A 17,950-nucleotide genomic window follows, 5' to 3' on the forward strand; every position below is an offset into this window, starting at 1 on the left:
TGAACTTCTGTTGGTTTCTCTCTTGTTTGTAAGATCCAAAGGCAGAATGTTTTGTTGATAAGAAACTTTAAATATATTTCACGTGTTTATGGGTTAGTATTATTTAATAATTAATCAATAATTTTATTATTATATTATTGTTTTTAATAGTTGAAAAAAAAATTAGAAGAGTAAATAATTATTTTCAACTTTGTGATACTTAGATTGATTTAGGTTAGAGGGAATAAAAATAATTTTCACCGTTGGGAGAGAGGTTTTATGTATTTTTACCGATTAAGATTATTTGATATTGTTTGATTAATAATTAATAATTATTTTTTAAATTTTATAAAAAAAGAGTTTATTTCATCATTTTCATATCATCTTTTCTATTCTCATATCATAATTTAAAAATATCAATTATTTTAAACTTCAATTCTCTAATTATAATAGAAAGAAGTTTATCATCTCAATCCAAAGGACAAAAAAATAGTCAATCCGAATGAAGATCATGATATTCAATTTATCGATGAAAAATTTAAATGAATTCTGACACTCAGGATATAATAAAGTACTGATGACGATACTTCTAAAGTTTAAGATATTTTTAAAATTGTAAGTAATATGTAGGTGGTTTAAATGAGTACAAGTTCTTTTATATATCGTGAACTGATGGTTTCAAATAGTGAATCATAATTGTCTTGGACGATTAAGGTTAAGGGTTGAGTTACTAGAAACCAATAGTTTCAAATCGTTGAACCGTCAATTCCAAACCACGATCAAGTCTACCTTACCATCTTTAAAGCACTCTCTCCATAACTATTCTCTCTCTTAAATATACTCAACACTTATATTGATTAAGTGATAAAATTCCACACAGGGCACCATGGTATGTCCATGGTGCTCCAATCACTTATGTTACTGGGTCGCTCTCCAAGATCCATCTTCATTTCTCGGATTTATCAAGTAGGTTAGTCTGTGGGGTCAAATAGTTCACCCTAAGCTTAGTCAGACACAAGCCACCTAATGGGGAAAAAAATTGACAAAACCTCACACCCACCTCCCAATTTTTCTTTTTCAACTTTATCTCCAAAATGCTTAACAATCCACATGCTCGAGCCCGCCCTTTGACAACATGGAGTACTCTTTCCCTGCCCTCATGTCTGCCTCTCTATCTCTCCAAAGTGTTATGAAATTAAGTCACCCAAACATTATTTTTATGTACACGCCATAAAACTGTTGAAACTGTGCGTGCATGAGATTGGTCTCCTCTGTGTCTCCCTTCAGTGTTAGTTATATAAGTATTCTTGTCCATGTCCACTGTATTGTACCTCGTGCACTACCCCAAGTATATTGAAAATGCAGGGGTGCTTCCATCAATACTCAAGTTGAAGGGGGAGTTCAAGCAACAATAAAATTCTACCCCAAGTAGATCTTGGAGAAAAGGAAATATTCTTTGCCTTCATGAATGGTCTGAAGTCCTAATCTAAATAAGAGTTGCAACACGGGGTACAAGACCTCACTAGCTCGAACCATGATGGCAGTTGAGTCTTTGGTGGAGTTCAAGAAACTAGAAAAGAATGACTCCTTTAAGGGCAACAGCAAAGGTCAAGGTCAAGGAGATCGAGACAAAAATATTCTCAAGCAAGATAGAACTGACGACAGCCACCATCAGGAAGGTGGAGGTCTCATTAGAATGGAGATAGGAAGGATATATAGCCGAGGACCTCAAGAACTACGTACCCAAAGAATTTAAAACTAGCCAACACCTTTAAAGAATATGAGGATCCAAATAGGTAAGGAGTCCCTCAAGGTTGGTCAACCATGGTCAAGTCCATCCAAACAAAACAATTTAGCGAGAAAAAAGGAATGATAGATGTTTGTGGACATTGTTGTGGAAGGTCACAAACTCAAGGCACTGGTCGACACAGGTGCCTCATGACTACGTATCACATCCGAGAAGACAGTAAGAAGCTAGGCTAGGCCTTGAGGCAAAGAAAGGCAATGGATGGATCAAGATGGCAAACTCAAAGAATGTGCTAACCTTGGGATGGTAGACACTCAACCAAGGCAGTGGCAAAGCAAAGAAACCATTGTGGTAATTCCACTAGCCGATTATAACTTTATAGTTGGCTTGCATTTTCTTGACCTGATTAATGCTTTGGATGTCCCATTTGTCAACTGTATATGAATCTTGGATCCTCAATGCCAATTTGAAAAGACTGTCGATCATGACCCAACAGCTCATACCACTAAGAAATGTGTTAAATCAGATGATTTTGGATCAAGGGGGACTTACTGCTCACAAAAGCAAACTGTACCTAGGAGTGCATTGCATCTTAGCACTAGTGGAGGATCATTATTATTGGCTTTACACATGAGAGATGACATTAAGGCATACATGAAGGATTGCATTGTGTGCCAACCAGACAAGATGGAACAGAAGCCCCTGGCCAATCTCTTGTAGCCATTGCCTACACCAAAATGCTCGTGGGAAAGCATCTAGATGGACTTTAATATGTGATTGCTGAAACTTGTTGGGTTCGATTGTAGTCGATATAAACATGTTCTATTTTTACAATGAGATATAGAAAATCTTATGTTGTAAATAAATCACACTTAAATTCAGAGATATCGTCTCTGTGTTATTTCTAAAATCTGAAGTGCGTGATCTTCCATAGGAGTTAAAACTTCGACACCGTATATCCTCCACTGAATGGGGAAGTCAGGAATAATAAATCGATATCTAACCTTGCGGGGATCACACCCTATATACATCCGCTATCGGTTATCAACCCATTAATGATAATGGATAATGGGTTTTAGATAAATGGGTCTACACATATAATATCTACGTGGAAAAACAAACCCAATAACAAATCAATTAGATCATTTTAATGGGCTTGGATTTAAGTTGCAAAATGGTTATAAATTCACAGTAAGCCCACTAATGAGCTACATGTGAAGATAACATATCTATTTACATAAAATGCACTTAATTATTCTAATGATTCTCACTTTGGCGATAGCATTAGTTCAGTCAAGTAACACTGTACATAAATAAATTCTCAAAAGAATATTGTGCTCGTTAACAAGAACAACAGTCAACTGTTACAAATGCAACAGTCGACTGAAATGAATGTAGAGTCACTATTCTTTGATTTCGTGCACAACAATCGACTAAATCAGTCGACTCGAAACTTACAATTTGTGTTTTCTGGGTCACCAGTCAACTATACCTAAATGACAATCAACTGGACAACGACTATTGTAGTCAACTGAAATCCCAAAGTGGCAGTCAACCAAGCCAAAGCATTAGTCGACTGTGAAACCCCAACATAGCAGTTGATTGGGCCTTAGCATCAATTGACTATAATTAGGTTTTGACACTGTTTGTGGGGGAAAACCAACAAAATCGTCGCATAACTACCGTATAACCACATGATAACCGTCGAAACCACCGCGTAACCACGTGATAACTGTCGAAATTGCCACATAACTATCGCATAACCGCGCTAGTCGAAACCACTGCATAACCGCATGATAACTGTCGAAATCGTTGCATAACCATGGGATAACTTCCAAAACCACCGCATAACCTTGCAATAACTTCCGAAACTGCCTCATAACCGCGCAATAACTTTCGAACCCACTGCATAACCACGCAATAACTTTTGAAAAAACACAAAACAAAGATTCGAAGAATTCAATAAATACGCGTTGTTCTACGTTATCAAATCGAAATCTAATACAAAACGAACACCTTTTCACGGAATTCAACGACAAAATTGAATTAAAATCGATGAAAAACCTCGCTCTGATATATACCAATTGTAGGAAAACAATTACAACAGGAGTTTTTCGTCGATATAAACATGCTCTATCTTTATGGCGAGATGCAAAAAAACTTATGTTGTAAATAAATCATACTTGAATTCAGAGACATCGTCTTTGCGCTATCCCCAAAATCTGAAGTCAAAAATTGAAGCGTGATCTTCCACAACGGTTAGAACTTTAGCGTCGTATATATATCCTCACCGAATGGGGAAGTAAGGAATAATGAATCAATGTCTATAATCCCGTGGGATCATACCATATATATAGTCTGATCCCTCTATCGGTTATCAATCCATTAATGATAATGGATGGCGGGTTTAAGATAAACAAGTCTAAACATATAATATCCACCTCGAAAAACAAACCCAACAATCAAAAATCAATTAGATCACTTTAATAGGTTTAGACTTAAGTGGTAAAGTGGTAAAATAGTGGGTTATAAATTCATGATAAATCCACTAATGGATTATTGGACATATAAAATATCCAACATCGACTACATCATGATTGCAAGGGCAAATTCTCAAAGCATGGGACTTTCATTCTAGGCTTACGAAGTGCCCAATCGAGGATGTGGTGAAATATTGGGGAGAACCACAGTCCATTATTAGTGATCGGGATGGATAATTCATAGGCAAATTTTGGACCAAAAATTGTTCAAGATAATGCATGGGAGCAAACTTGAACTTTTCCACCGGTGTGCATTTTCAAATTAACCGATGGGCAAATTGAGTGGATCAAGTAGACTAGCTAAGCTGGCGAGATAAGACATAACTCTCATATAATTTCACTACAAGAATAATAGGGATTAGTGATGAAATTTTTCATCATTAATCGGTCACTAAACTATGTTAACAACCGATTAGCGATGAAATTTTCTCGTCTCTAAATATTTGATCGTTGATGTGATTTGGCGATGGAACTAAGTGATTGGTGAAGCTACATTTGGTGTTGCGCAAGCCTAAGAGACACAAGGGATTTGTGATGTGGTATGAGGAACTCTTTCGAATCATAAAGAGATCTAGACAAGGTGGCTCACAAACTGGAGCTAATTCTATCAAGGCTCAAGGTCGTTTACTCAGTGTTCCATTCCATTTAAGCATGCTGAAGTCATATATATCACTAAGATCCCAAAGATCCTATCCGAGGGGAGTAACATAGAGCACCATCTAATATCAAAGTATCTTATGAGAAAGCATCGGACAAACATCCTAACCGACTGAGTAATTTGGCAAAAGATATATCGAGACTTGAATATTTGATACAGTGGAAGTAATTAGTCACCCGACCACTTGCACTATAAATGATCTAAAATGCACTAATTATACTGCATAAGGAATGTTCGTCCTCATTTATTTTCATTCAAATATAAATGTTTATCCTTATCTCTTGTTGATAGACTGACGTAGGCATAAAAAGAGAGTTCTTTAATCGCACGGCGCCCAACTAAAGTCTGTGCCCATGATACATGCACTCATTTAGGTTCCCACATCTGCTCCAGTGGCTTCTAGTTAACGTGACGGATATCGTTGGCCAACATCTTGACAAAGATACGACTGTGCATGGCATCTACTTTGAGCATAAAGCATGCAAGGATTGTCGATCTTTTTGTCACTCGCAGACAAAAGATTACAGTCTCGTTACATTCACGGAAAAAATGAGCAGGAAAGAAAAGGAGAGGATGATCATGGACATCATGCATGACCATGCGTCAGTCAAAATCTAATAGTAACTGTCAACTGCCTTTTGACGCAGCAGTACACGTGGTCAACGACGTCCACGTAAAATCTAGTCGAATCCAAACGCCACCGCTTCCTTCGTCGTTAAGCCAACGCTTCATCTGGACCTCGTCAGGTCATTGCCATACTTTTTCCCATGCGTTCCATCCATCCGCCGTCCATTTCTCGAGCCGACGTGCCTGATCAACTCCCGCACAGAGAATGGATTAGTCCTCCTCACGTTTTTTACGAATGCTCTCAGCCGCCGTCACGTGTATAAATGCGGCTGCTCGCCTCCTTCTTCCTTCCCTTTCCTCCGACTCCTCGCCTTCGCCGTCTAATTACTCGCCATGCTGCTCCTCGACCCCTCTTGGTTCGACTCCCCCGGCCCGGTTTGCTCTCCTTCCGGATCGACCGGACCGCGGTCCCCGGACGAGCAGCGCATGCTCCGCCGCAAGATCTCCAACCGCGAGTCCGCCCGCCGCTGCCGCGTGCGCAAGCGCCGCCGCTTCGAGGAGCTCCGGACCGAGTCGGATCGCCTCATGTCTCTGAACCGCGACCTTGCGAACCGAGCCGGGTCCATGTCCCACCGCTGCTTGCTATTCCGCCACGAGAACCGCCGGCTCCGGCTGGAGTTTGCCTCCCTCGGCCGAAGGCTCTCCGAGCTCCGCCAGCTCATCCTCCTCCGCCACGTGTTGACGGCGGCGCGCGGTGGTTTGGCTCACGAACAAGCCCTGGCGTCACTGATGACGTGAAATTATTAATGGATTGGACTCGCTTAATTAATCTGGTCTTTTGGTTAACTCTCTGTTCGTCGATCCATTCAAATGATTAATCAGCGAAAAACTCCCGACTAAAGTTGCATAAACTTGAAGTTATCTGAACGATAACGATAATTAAATTGTCAAGTCGGTAAACAGTACACAACACGAGTCTCAAGCACAAGCACAAGCACATGCACATGCACGTACACGTATATGGCGAGGAACTAATTGTTGTTGCTTGCCTCATTCTTGCACGTCAAACCGATGGCGGAGAAAGCGTTCATGAGCAGGAGCAGGACAGCTCCAATGAAGGCAGCAACAAGAGCCGCCCCTCCACGAATACAAAAGGCCTCAAATCTATCGCAGATAGGATTCCATCGCGCATACTTGTTCCCATTCTTCCCCAGTTCCGCCATGGATGCTGCAGCTGCTGCCCCAGTCACCACCAAAGCAAACACCACCTGCTCAAACACTGCAACAGTTCAGCGGAAAAACTCTCCGTGGTCATTCTACGACGGGAGAAGCCCACTTACCATGTCCAACAGATGCACTAAAACTTGACGTCCTCTGTTCTTCAAGCATGGCCGGAGCAGCATCACCAGTAGGTTATACAAGCTCGCTAGGGCATTGGCAAGCACGAAGTATCTGTGACGAAGAAGCCAAATGTCAAAATGCAAAATCGTAATGGATCTCAAATGTCGACGCTAGAGAAGGACGAAGCTTACACAAAGGCAGGTGTTTGCTGAAATGCCGCAGTGAAGGACTGGAGAATGGGGTTGGTCCCCACCACGGCCACTGTGATTGTTTTTGTCTCCTTGTTGAATGCCATGAGCCCTGCAGCCGTGGAGGTGGCCACAAGAGCTGCCAACCTTAGTGAAACGAGTAACAGGGCTACCGTTTGATGGCACGGCCTGCTCTCCGTCTCAGTTTGCTTCCCGTTTTCGTCTGCCATTGCTGGAGAGGAAGGGTCTGTGCTTTGTTACTACTAAGAAGAGATTAAGTGAAGGATGAGATGCGAATTAAGAGGACAGAAAAGGGGCGTTAAATAGATGAAGTTGCTTGGGTGAAGTAAACAAAGTTAAGTGTTGTTAACACGCTTGATTAAAGCAGAGCAGTTTAGGGTTTCTTATGGGTTTAAGTAGCTTCCTTGCCACTACATTTTCTTACCAAACCAACCTCCTTGTGTGTGTAAACTTGCAAACTATTTTTCGAAGTTATGGTTGATAAGCTATCCAATCTATCTTATATTTAGCCACTGTGATTAATTATCAGTCAAGCTATCTGTTTTGTGTGTACTGTGTTACGTAAACATTCAAAGGGTAAAGGTGGATGATGTTAAATTTGTTGATGGCAGACTCAAGGATAATTCTTACTGGGCCAAAGTATATTGTCTTCAGATATTGATTCCTGAAGAGTAGCTTACTTCATTATCACATTTTTTGAATTCTCAGTTATTCTGTTTTTTGTAGAATGGTGCGGACAATGGATATGGTGCAAAGGGTCAAGAAGTTCTTGGTCAGGTTAAGGGAAGGTATGACAATTTGTTACCCTCTCATGTGCTTTCTCATTATGAATTGCAATTTCCTAATACCATAAAATAGTCATTTCATGGAACAAAACCATGGTTTATTTACATCTTAAAAAAAATTGATAAATCCCAGTTAGCCTCATTGACTATCCCTAGGGGTGACCGATCCGGTCCGGCCCCATGGAAGTTTCCCACCGGCCACCAAGGTAAATCGGAAAGTATGGCCAGCCCAGACACCCAACATCCTTTGATTGCGCTCTCCATTTGAAAAAAAATTCCTACAAATACGTCATAGCTGGGGATCGAACCGTAAGTGCTTGGGTGATAACTTGGATATCCTACTGCGGCACAATTACCCCGAGGATGGTTTATTTACATTTAAACTATGTGTATGAGACTCCACTATTTTAATTTTTAGTCATTTAATTATATCAGAAGTGCTAACTATGGGTGGTTGTTGCCCACAGCGGGCACCAAAAGCAACCTTTGGAAGAGACAAACCGCTGGGCACCAAGGCAACCTTTGGAAAGAAACAAACCGTTGTGCGGTTGTTTGTTTTTTCTATAAAAGGCAATGAGGTCTCAGCTTCTTCTTCCCATACGCATGCAAACGAAGAGAGTTTTCTCTCTTGGACAGGAACTGCTCAAGACTCTCCCTTTCTCTCTCTCTAACACACACGAGTACGAGACTTCTCTTACGGGACATCACCACGAATCCCGAGGACATTTGGAGCGAGAAACTATGAAGACTCTTGTAGGCTTCTTCCCGATCCTACGAGATTCCACAATGCACAAGGAAATCATCTTGATCCAGATCGAACATTGGTATCAGAGCCTTCGCATTCCTCTCTCCACGATGTCATCGGATGATCTCCATGCACAAGAGCTTGCTGCAATGGAAGAAGATGATTTTGAACCGACAGAGATCTCCACCGACAACGATGGGGATAGCGTGGTTGGCAGCGACCCGACACCCACGCAGGAGTCTGTGGCGCCAACTAGATATCGATGACTGATGACTGCAAGGGATTATGCTGTAGCACTGCGCGCTTCTCCCTTTACTCGCTCAGTCGACGTTCACTTGCATGGCGGAGGTGCTTCACACGAACTGGACAGAGGCACTGCTCGTGAGCGCACTACAGGCGCTGCTCGCAAGCCTGCGAGGGACGCGGCTCACGTCCATGTGGACGGGCGCGTCGTCCATGGCCATGCAGGCCGCTCACGCGGTCATGCAGGTCTCGCGGCCCGCGACAATGCGCACAGACGTGCCGACCGCGACCTCCCGCGAGGCCGCATAGTCCGTGGTCACGCGGGCTCGCAGGCCGCGGACGCTCGTCGCCACGCGGTCTGGGCGAACCAGCACGATGGCCAAGCGAGCCTAGCATAGAGGCCGCGCAGACCGCGGCCACGTCCCCGGCAATGGCCCTGCACGCCTCACACGCAGGCGCGGAGACGTCCGTGGCCTAGTGGCGCATAAAGAGGTCGCAGGCCAAGCGAGCGCGGAGGCGACCGTGGCCCAGGCGCTTTTGCAAGTGTGCGTGGCGGTGGTCCACCCATGACCAGACGTACTTTTCTGGTGGAACAGGCCCACATGAGGGTGTCGGCTCATCGACGACGTGAACTTGACCGTCTTGCAAGACATCGCTCTAATGTGATTTTACCCAACGAACCTCGTGGTCGAGCTTGACTTAGCCGCATTATTGGACGTGGACCAGACAGGGAATGCTGACCCGGAATAATTATATCTCTCGTCGCCACCATAATAAAAATTTGGCGAGTACGACGAGTCCGATGTCACATACGACATGTTCCCCGACTCCGTGCTATGACTCCCACCCGCCTCCAGACGATTGTTTTAGCTATTATGATGTTATTACAATTTTAGACATGATTTTATTAGTACTTTGGATCATTATATTGTTAGCTTCATGATTATGAGATTGTCTTATTTAAGCCTATGCAATAAATTGTATTAGTTAGTTTGATCTTATAATAAAATTTTTTTTTCATGCACTTTATATTCAAGCAATCTATGTATGATCCGATGATTTAAAATCATGTGTTGAACCCTTTATTAAAGGAAAGTTTTTAAACATGCATGATTAATTGTTGTTTGAAACATGCATGATTAATTGCTATTTGAACATGAATGATTAATTATTGTTCAAAATTATTCGAATATCTTTTGAACATGATTAGCTGTTGTTAATTCTTTATTTGAATATTCATGTTTAGTATATACATGCTTATTAATTGAGAGATGTTAGTTCCTCTCCCTTTAAATTATTTGATCGAAATTACCCTAATAATATTGAATATTCTTATATAAATGGGAGATGACTGTAGTACTCTAAGTCTACTTTTGATCTTATTATATGGAGAATATTTAATTTTATAGTGTAGATTTTTGGATCAAATAGACTGATGTGTAGAATTATCAATTTAGCCTTCTCATTATTATTTTAAATGTAGTGATTCACTGATGGCCTCGAAGAATGTTATTGCTGACTTAACGAAAGGGGATAAGTTAGATGGCACTAACTATGACATATGGCATCGAAAAATTTAATATCTCTTGAACGAGCAAGAGTTGCTTGATCACATTACTACGTCCATGACCCCGCCTGCAGAAGGCAACACTGCTCAACACCGAAGAGATCAAGAGGCTTACAACTCATGGTTCAACAAAGATCGCAGCACGCGCTTTACACTGTTAAGCAGCATGCAGGATGATCTGATTGGCGAGTTTAAAAAGTGTAAGACTGCCAAGGATATGTGGGATAACTTAAAGATTGCTTTTGGAGGAACCTCTACCACGAGGTTAAGGGCTCTTGTTTTGAAATTTGAGACCCTCCGAAAAGATCCCCGTCAGAACATGACTGAGCATCTTAGGATGATGTCAAGCATGATCCGCGACTTGAGGTCTGCAGGTCACGATCTCACCGATGAGCAGCAGGTGCAAGCTGTAATAAGATCTTTGCCAGACTCTTGGACTCACATGAAACAAATCCTCACTCACAATGAGAGCATTAAGAATTTTTCTGACATCTCTCGCCATGTGGAGTTAGAGGTTGAGCGCGAGGAAGCTATGCGTGCTACTGCCCTTGTCGCCCAGGGAGGCAGACAACAGGGCAAGAAGGGTCCAAAGAAGAACTTCAAAAGGAAGAGGCAAAATGTTGCATCCACTTCTAAGGCGGGGCAGACACCGAAGCGCCAAAGAGGCAAGCGCGGTGGAAAGAGAGACAAGTCGAAGGCCAAATGCTATAATTGTGGACAATTGGGACATTTCGCTCGTGAATGCACTGAGCCGACAAAGGTATTCCAATTTCTTTGCTCTCCAACTGTGCATGTTTGTTCGCATATCTTAGTTGCTCGAACAAATCCTGAATGGATAGTGGATTCAGGAGCGACCAAGCACATAACAAGGGATCGAGCAGGATTCGTGGATTATCGCCGAATTTCAGCGGGATCGCAAAGAGTATACATGGGAAATGGTTCCGACGAGGAAGTCCTTGGAGTTGGTGTGTATCAACTCAAATTAAAAACTGGACGAGTCTTAACTCTCCATAACGTACTCTATGCGCCTAGAGTTCAGCATAATCTACTATCAGTCTCATCATTATTAGCATTAGACTTCTCTTTTTCTTTTACTAGCAACCAAGTTGACATTTGTTTGAACAATGTTATATATGGTCATGCTTTATTCATGGATGGTTTGTTTAAATTAGATTTGGATTATCATAATTTTCCTGTGTCTTATGTGGTGAATACTGATAATAACCTTGATTCAAAAATTTGGCATGCTCGGCTAGGACACATCGGACAAGATAGAATGACAAGGTTAGCTCGAGAAGGCTTGCTTGGCTCACTCGCTAAAGTCAATCTTCCTGTGTGTGAATCGTGTTTAGCCGGTAAGGCATGTCGCAAGCCTTTCGGAAAGGCTAAGAGAGCCACTGAACTCTTACAATTGATCCACTCCGACATTTGCGGACCCATGAGTGTGAAGACCCGTCAAGGGGCTTCCTATTTCCTCACATTTATAGATGATTATTCACGATATGGATATGTCTATTTGATCGCTCACCGCTATGAAGCGTTAGATTGCTTCAAACACTTCTTGGCAGAGGTTGAGAATCAATTAGGCAAAACCATGAAAATTCTTCGGACAGATCGAGGACGTGAATATCTTTCGGATGAGTTCCGAACTTTATGTGAAGAAAAAGGAATACGCAGGCAATTAACTATTCCATATACACCGCAATAAAATGGTGTTGCTGAGAGACGGAATAGAACACTGTTAGATATGGTTAGGTCGATGATGGCGCATGCTAACCTTCCAATATCTTTTTGGGGGATGCTATAATGACTGCGGCCTATATCCTTAACCGCGTACCTTCACAGTCAGTTCCTTCCACCCCTTATGAGTTATGGCGTGGTGAAAAATCAAATTTAGATAATCTACGCCCATGGGGTTCAGCGGGATATGTCCATGACACTTCTCACAAGTTTGGAAAACTTGGCCCTAAAGCTAGAAAGTTTATCTTTATAAGATATCCTGAAGGCTCTAAGGGTTATGTCATGTATGGACAACATCCGAATGGAGGAATGACAGAAAAGAGACGTCCGAGATGTTGTTTTCTTAGAAACAGAATTTCCTAGTATCGGCGACACTGGAAAGAGTCTTGATCTCCATGAGTTGGATGACCCTCATGATATTCTACCATCTTCCAGCGAAGGGAGGGGATTAGTTCCTAACCAGGAAGCCGCCGGAGATAGTAGAGATGATCATGATAGTGGGAGCTTTGTGCCCAGTGGGAGCACACCTATAGAAGAACAAGACGATCAGATACGCCGTAGCAAACGTGGACACATACCTCGTCGTCGATTTGAGATTGAAGAGGAAGCCCTTGTGTGCCAGCTTGCTGATGATGATGAGCCTACTTCTGTTAAAGAAGTATTAACTTCATCTGCTAGTAAAGAGTGGAAGGAAGCAATGCAAGATGAGATGGACTCTATGAGTAAGAATCAGGTTTGGGAACTTGTCGACCTCCCTCCAGGGCGTAAGGCTATTGGAAGTAAATGGATTTTCAAAGTCAAACGCAAGGCGGATGGATCAATCGACAAATATAAAGCACGACTTGTAGCGAAAGGATATACTCAAAAGGAGGGTATAGATTTCGATGAGACATTCTCCCCAGTGGTGAGATTCACATCGATTCGCCTTATTCTAGCCATTGTTGCACATTTAGACTTAGAACTTTTTCAGATGGACGTTAAAACAACATTTCTCAATGGAGAACTAGACGAAGAAATTTATATGGTTCAACCAGAAGGTTTTGAGGCAAAGGGACAAGAGCGCAAAGTTTGTCGTCTCAAACGTTCCATTTATGGCCTCAAACAATCGTCTAGACAGTGGTATTTTAGATTTCATAAATCTATTATCTCATTTGGTTTTGAGATGATTGAAGAAGACCACTGTGTGTATGTTAAACGTATGGCGAAAAATATTCTTATTTTGTCATTATATGTTGATGACATTTTATTGGCTGGAAACGACATGGAATCTATCGAAGCCACTCGAAAATGGTTGTCTTCTATCTTTCAGATAAAAGACATGGGTGAAGCAAATTATGTGCTGGGAATAAAAATCACCAGAGATCGCTCGAATAAACTTCTGTGTTTGTCACAGGAGACTTATATAAATAAGATTCTTGAGCGATTTCGGATGCATTATTCCAAACCCATCGATACTCCAGTTGATAAGAGTTGTGTTTTAAGTATCAGTCAATGTCCACAAACTGATAAGGAAAAGAATGAAATGTCTAAAGTGTCATATGCTGCTGCAATTGGAAGCCTAATGTATGTCATGTTATGTACACGGCCAGACATTAGCTTTGCGGTGGGCCTTGTTAGTCGTTATCAAAGTAATCCCGGTCTCGTTCACTGGAAAGCAAGTTAAGAGGATTTTTCGATATCTCCGTGGTACTTCGGACCTTGTCTTATGTTACAAAGGAGGTGACTTAAGATTGAGAGGTTACAACGATGCTGATTGGGTCGGTGATAAAGATGAACGCAAATCCACCTCAGGCTATGTGTTTATGTTAGGTGGAGGGGCCATTTCTTGGAGTAGCAAGAAACAAACGTGCATTGCTTTATCCACCATGGAATCAGAATATGTGGCTTGTTCTGCTGCATGTCAAGAGGTTGTTTGGTTGCAGAGTTTCCTCGATTACATGACACAATTGTCAAAGGAGGCGGTGGTGTTGTATGTTGATAGCACATCGGCCTTGGCCTATGCTAAGGACTCTAAATACCATGGACGAACCAAACACATTGACATTCGTTATCACTACATTCGGGATTTAGTTGCAAAGGAGTTGGTGGTTCTTCGACACATTTCAACAGGTCATATGTTAGCCGATCCACTAACTAAACAAATCCCGAGGGAGACATTTGTAACCCATATTAGAAATGTGGGATTGTGTAAATTGTAATGTGCACAATATTTATTGACAATTAAGTAATTATGTTTTCCTTCCTTATGTGTGTCTATGGTTGGAATACTTTACACATCAAGAAAAGTGTCACTAGAGCTCTGAATGGACCCCCTCACACGGGTCATTTGCCTTGGCGCTAAGAAAGCGAGCAAGATGAGACAATTTTTTATCTATGGCGCTATGAGAGCGAGCGAGATAAATTTATATCTATGGCGCTATGACAACGAGCAAGATATTTTCTTTTTTTATTGTCGCCTTAAACTGAATTAAGATGAGATCCCTCTGGATCGATCATAGGATATGAGAATCAAATCCGTGAAGCCTTCATTAAGCCGGTTGCGAGTTTTATGATAAGACGTCGTGAGACTCGGGTTAGCCGCAGTGGGAGTGGCTAGACTAAGAACCGTATGGTGTTTTATTATGTTGTATGTGATACATCCATAATGATGGAAGAACACCGTAGCATGTGATCATACCACATGTGTGTAAAACGACCATTGAAGAGAATGATGAATGAGATCTCTGTTTCATCATTGTGTGAGCTCTTGGATCATAATTTATTGATCCATCTGTACCCTTAGGACTTGAGATCTATGTCATGAAAAGAAAGCTTGATGTCGCTACTTTAGCATGCACCTTAGGGCTATGGCTGATATAGTCCAGCGGGACATGACTAGGAAAGCGGTCAAGACTAATTAAATTGACATGAGAACTCAAGAAAGACATCTAAATATTGCACCGTGTTTTGTGGCTCATACCTCGAGGGACTATGTCGACTTAGTGGCGATAAAGTCGTGAGCACAAAACGTTCGAGTTTTGACGTCGCTAGTTTTAATAGATTCGGGATGTTAAAACTGGTGAATATTGAAGATATCTAGGGTACCACGGGATTCCTTTAGAGTATTGTGATCTGTTAGTTTTGGTGATAACTTAATAGATCACTACTCATTTGTTGTGCTGACTCTCGTAAGGTCGCTCATTCCATTCGCCGTATGATAGATTGAGAAGCAAGTGTCGAGAGATGAATTGCTCTTAGTGAGCAACTGATATTTTATTGTGCCCTCTGTGGGCAAGTGGGAGATGTTAACTGTGGGCGGTTGTTGCCCACAGCGGGCACCAAAAGCAACCTTTGGAAAGAGACAACCGTTGGGTACCAAAAGCAACCTTTGGAAAGAAACAAACCGCTGTGCGGTTGTTTGTTTTCTATAAAAGGCAGTGAGGTCTCGGCTTCTTCTCCCCATGCGTATGCAAATGAAGAGAGTTTTCTCTCTTGGACAGGAGCTGCGTAAGACTCTCCCTTTTCTCTCTCTCTAACACACACGAGTACGAGACTTTTTTCACGGGACATCACCACCGGATTCCGAGGACGTTTGGAGCGAGAAACTACGAAGAAGACTCTTGTAGGCTTCTTACCGATCCTACGAGATTCCGCAACACACAAGGTAATCACCTCGATCTAGATCGAACAAGAAGAAATTGATTTCCCACTTCAGCAATGCCCATGTGAATTTGTACACAGCAAGTTTTGCTCGAGTTGATGTTCCCAGATGCTAATACGTGTAGAATTGTGGTTTACACTTGCGTTTTCTTATTTATTTTGCAGGAACTTCAGGCATGAAAAAACCAAGAAAAAACGTGGATCATGCCTTCAATTTTGTTTAATTATCATTTTTTGAGAATGCTCCATTTGAGTCTCATATTCTTACCTTTGGGACATTCCTTGTTTTGCTGTTGGTCAAGATGTAAAACCTTTGAATGTATTAAGTTGATTTTTTTCTAGAAATTTAGCATACATATGAAAATCCCTTGCTTTTTTATTCTTCTGTCGACATGGTAAATTCAGAGATTCCATCATAACCTGTGCTCTTAAATGATATGATCTGCATAACTCAGCCTCAGGACAACTCCAGGTTGCGCTCAGGTTTGTTTGAACCTCTATACAATTTCACGGTAAAGTTTGCATCTGTGTAATAGCTTCATGTATGCTATTCAAGTCTGGATTGACACTGGAAATGGAGACCAAATGCCCCACTAAACACTGGAGCGAAGATCATACTATTCTTTCAACATGGAAGCAACAGGAGGCAGGTTTGAGGCTTTTTAAGTGATAAATTTGGTTTTAGTACTTCTTTTGTATCATATTCCCAATATACTTCCTAATGTGATTATTTTATATGGGTTTTCAGATTCAGTGAGTGCAGCTGAGGGACAGCTCTGCATGGAAATAGTCCTATTAATTGAAGCTGCCTTCTACTGCCTTCCATTTCACGGGTTGGTCGCCCTACCCTGAACTATAATTAAGTTTTCTTACATGCATGTACTTGTTTTCAGTATTAGCACAGAAGAGGTAGGAGAAACGTGCTTTCGGAGCTCACCCGGTTCAAATTTTGTCAAACTGACAAGCAACCACTACAATCATGTCGGCTGCAGACGGTTACGAATCTGCATTACAATATTTGGTAAAAAAAAAAGTGATTTGATCCAACAATGTCATTCAAACAGTTTGATAGTTTATCCTGTTCAATTTGATACATATTCTAGCTCAAGTGGTGACAAAATGATCAGTCTCTCTATGTTAAGGGAGCATTATTTCTTCCCCCAATGATCAACTCCACAACATGTTTGTTGTATTATCAAATTGCAGACACAAAATACACGAGCAGGCTTTTTGGTGATCATTGTACCCGTTGAACACAATGATGCAACATTTCAAACTCTCCGATTCAAAATCAAACTTTTTTTTGTATACTTTACTCTCATCTTTTAAGATTTGTCTTTGCTGCAAAGCAATTATTCTGTCTGTCAGTCAGTCTAACTTGTGCAGTCTTAGTTACTGCTGCAAAATCTAATTTAGTATCTACTGTAGCATATCAGTGCTTAATTTCTTATTTAATTTTATTGTATTTTTACTCTCGTGAGCGATCATTGTGGCTTTTAGGGGAACCCTAAACTCTGACACACAGGGCATGGGCATGGCAGCACTTTCTCTACTACACGTAATATTTTTATGGGGCACCGAGAAGAAACTTTGACTGGCTCCTGCAGTGAATGAACAAACTTGAAAATTGAATGCCAAACAGAGAAGCCAATGAAGCACCAATCTCAAGGTCCAATCCAGCTGCTGATGTGCCACAGTTTGATCTTCAATTCAATCCAGTCCAATCCATCATTTTCTTGGACTTGTTTAATTCATCATCTACTCCACCCGAGATTTAAGCAAAAGTGGGATTTGTTACTCATGATGCTTGCCTTTTCTAGTCTTTATGGCACATCTTTCATCTTTTTAGGCATAAAAAAAAACTTTGAATTCATTTTTGTATGTGACTAAACACTAATTAAAGGTTCATCTATTTTATAAAATAGATGGATATATAATTTTGCCTAAATTAGTTAGTGTTACTATAAAAGTTTATATGAAAAAGTTGGCCTACTACCTTAACCAAAAGCTTCAAATTTCCAGGGGTGGCGAAATAAAAGCAAAAAGTTTTTTCCAACAGAAATAATAAAAGTGCTTGAAGCTCCCCGAGGAATTGGAAACGCCGCCGATTCGCTTCCTTGCTTAAACTCGACTCTGGCGTTTTGGCAACAACTCATAAGAGCACAGGCGCGCGCGCCCACACACACACAC

At 41.4% G+C, this 17,950-nt stretch overlaps 2 protein-coding genes across 2 annotated transcripts; one reads left to right on the forward strand and one right to left on the reverse strand.

Moving 5' to 3' along the window:
- The first annotated feature begins 5,860 nt into the window (after positions 1–5,860).
- Positions 5,861–6,399, forward strand: LOC141816137 (basic leucine zipper 4-like). The gene has a single exon (XM_074703976.1). The coding sequence runs from the start codon at positions 5,885–5,887 to the stop codon at positions 6,287–6,289; it is 405 nt and encodes a 134-aa protein (XP_074560077.1). The 5' UTR covers positions 5,861–5,884; the 3' UTR covers positions 6,290–6,399.
- Positions 6,399–7,270, reverse strand: LOC141816136 (CASP-like protein 1B1). The gene is made up of 3 exons (XM_074703975.1): positions 7,024–7,270; positions 6,832–6,943; positions 6,399–6,759 (listed from the first exon to the last, which is right to left on the reverse strand). The coding sequence occupies exons 1-3, from the start codon at positions 7,248–7,250 to the stop codon at positions 6,523–6,525; spliced, it is 576 nt and encodes a 191-aa protein (XP_074560076.1). The 5' UTR covers positions 7,251–7,270; the 3' UTR covers positions 6,399–6,522.
- Positions 7,271–17,950: the final 10,680 nt, after the last annotated feature.

The sequence above is a fragment of the Curcuma longa genome, unplaced genomic scaffold, assembly GCF_044706935.1.
Source record: "Curcuma longa cultivar G26 ecotype Majalengka, Jawa Barat unplaced genomic scaffold, ITB_CL_G26_1.1 contig_14452, whole genome shotgun sequence".
NCBI lineage: Eukaryota > Viridiplantae > Streptophyta > Magnoliopsida > Zingiberales > Zingiberaceae > Curcuma > Curcuma longa.

What these genes read in the sequence shown, in the direction of transcription:
- LOC141816137 (XM_074703976.1), top strand. Translation starts at nt 5,885, where the DNA reads ATGCTGCTCCTCGACCCCTCTTGGTTCGACTCCCCCGGCCCGGTTTGC.
- LOC141816136 (XM_074703975.1), bottom strand. Translation starts at nt 7,250, where the DNA reads ATGGCAGACGAAAACGGGAAGCAAACTGAGACGGAGAGCAGGCCGTGC. An exon ending in CAGCAAACACCTGCCTTTGT is followed by an intron (nt 6,944 to 7,023) that starts GTAAGCTTCGTC and finishes TCTTCGTCACAG; the next exon opens with ATACTTCGTGCTTGCCAATG. An exon ending in TAGTGCATCTGTTGGACATG is followed by an intron (nt 6,760 to 6,831) that starts GTAAGTGGGCTT and finishes GTGTTTGAGCAG; the next exon opens with GTGGTGTTTGCTTTGGTGGT.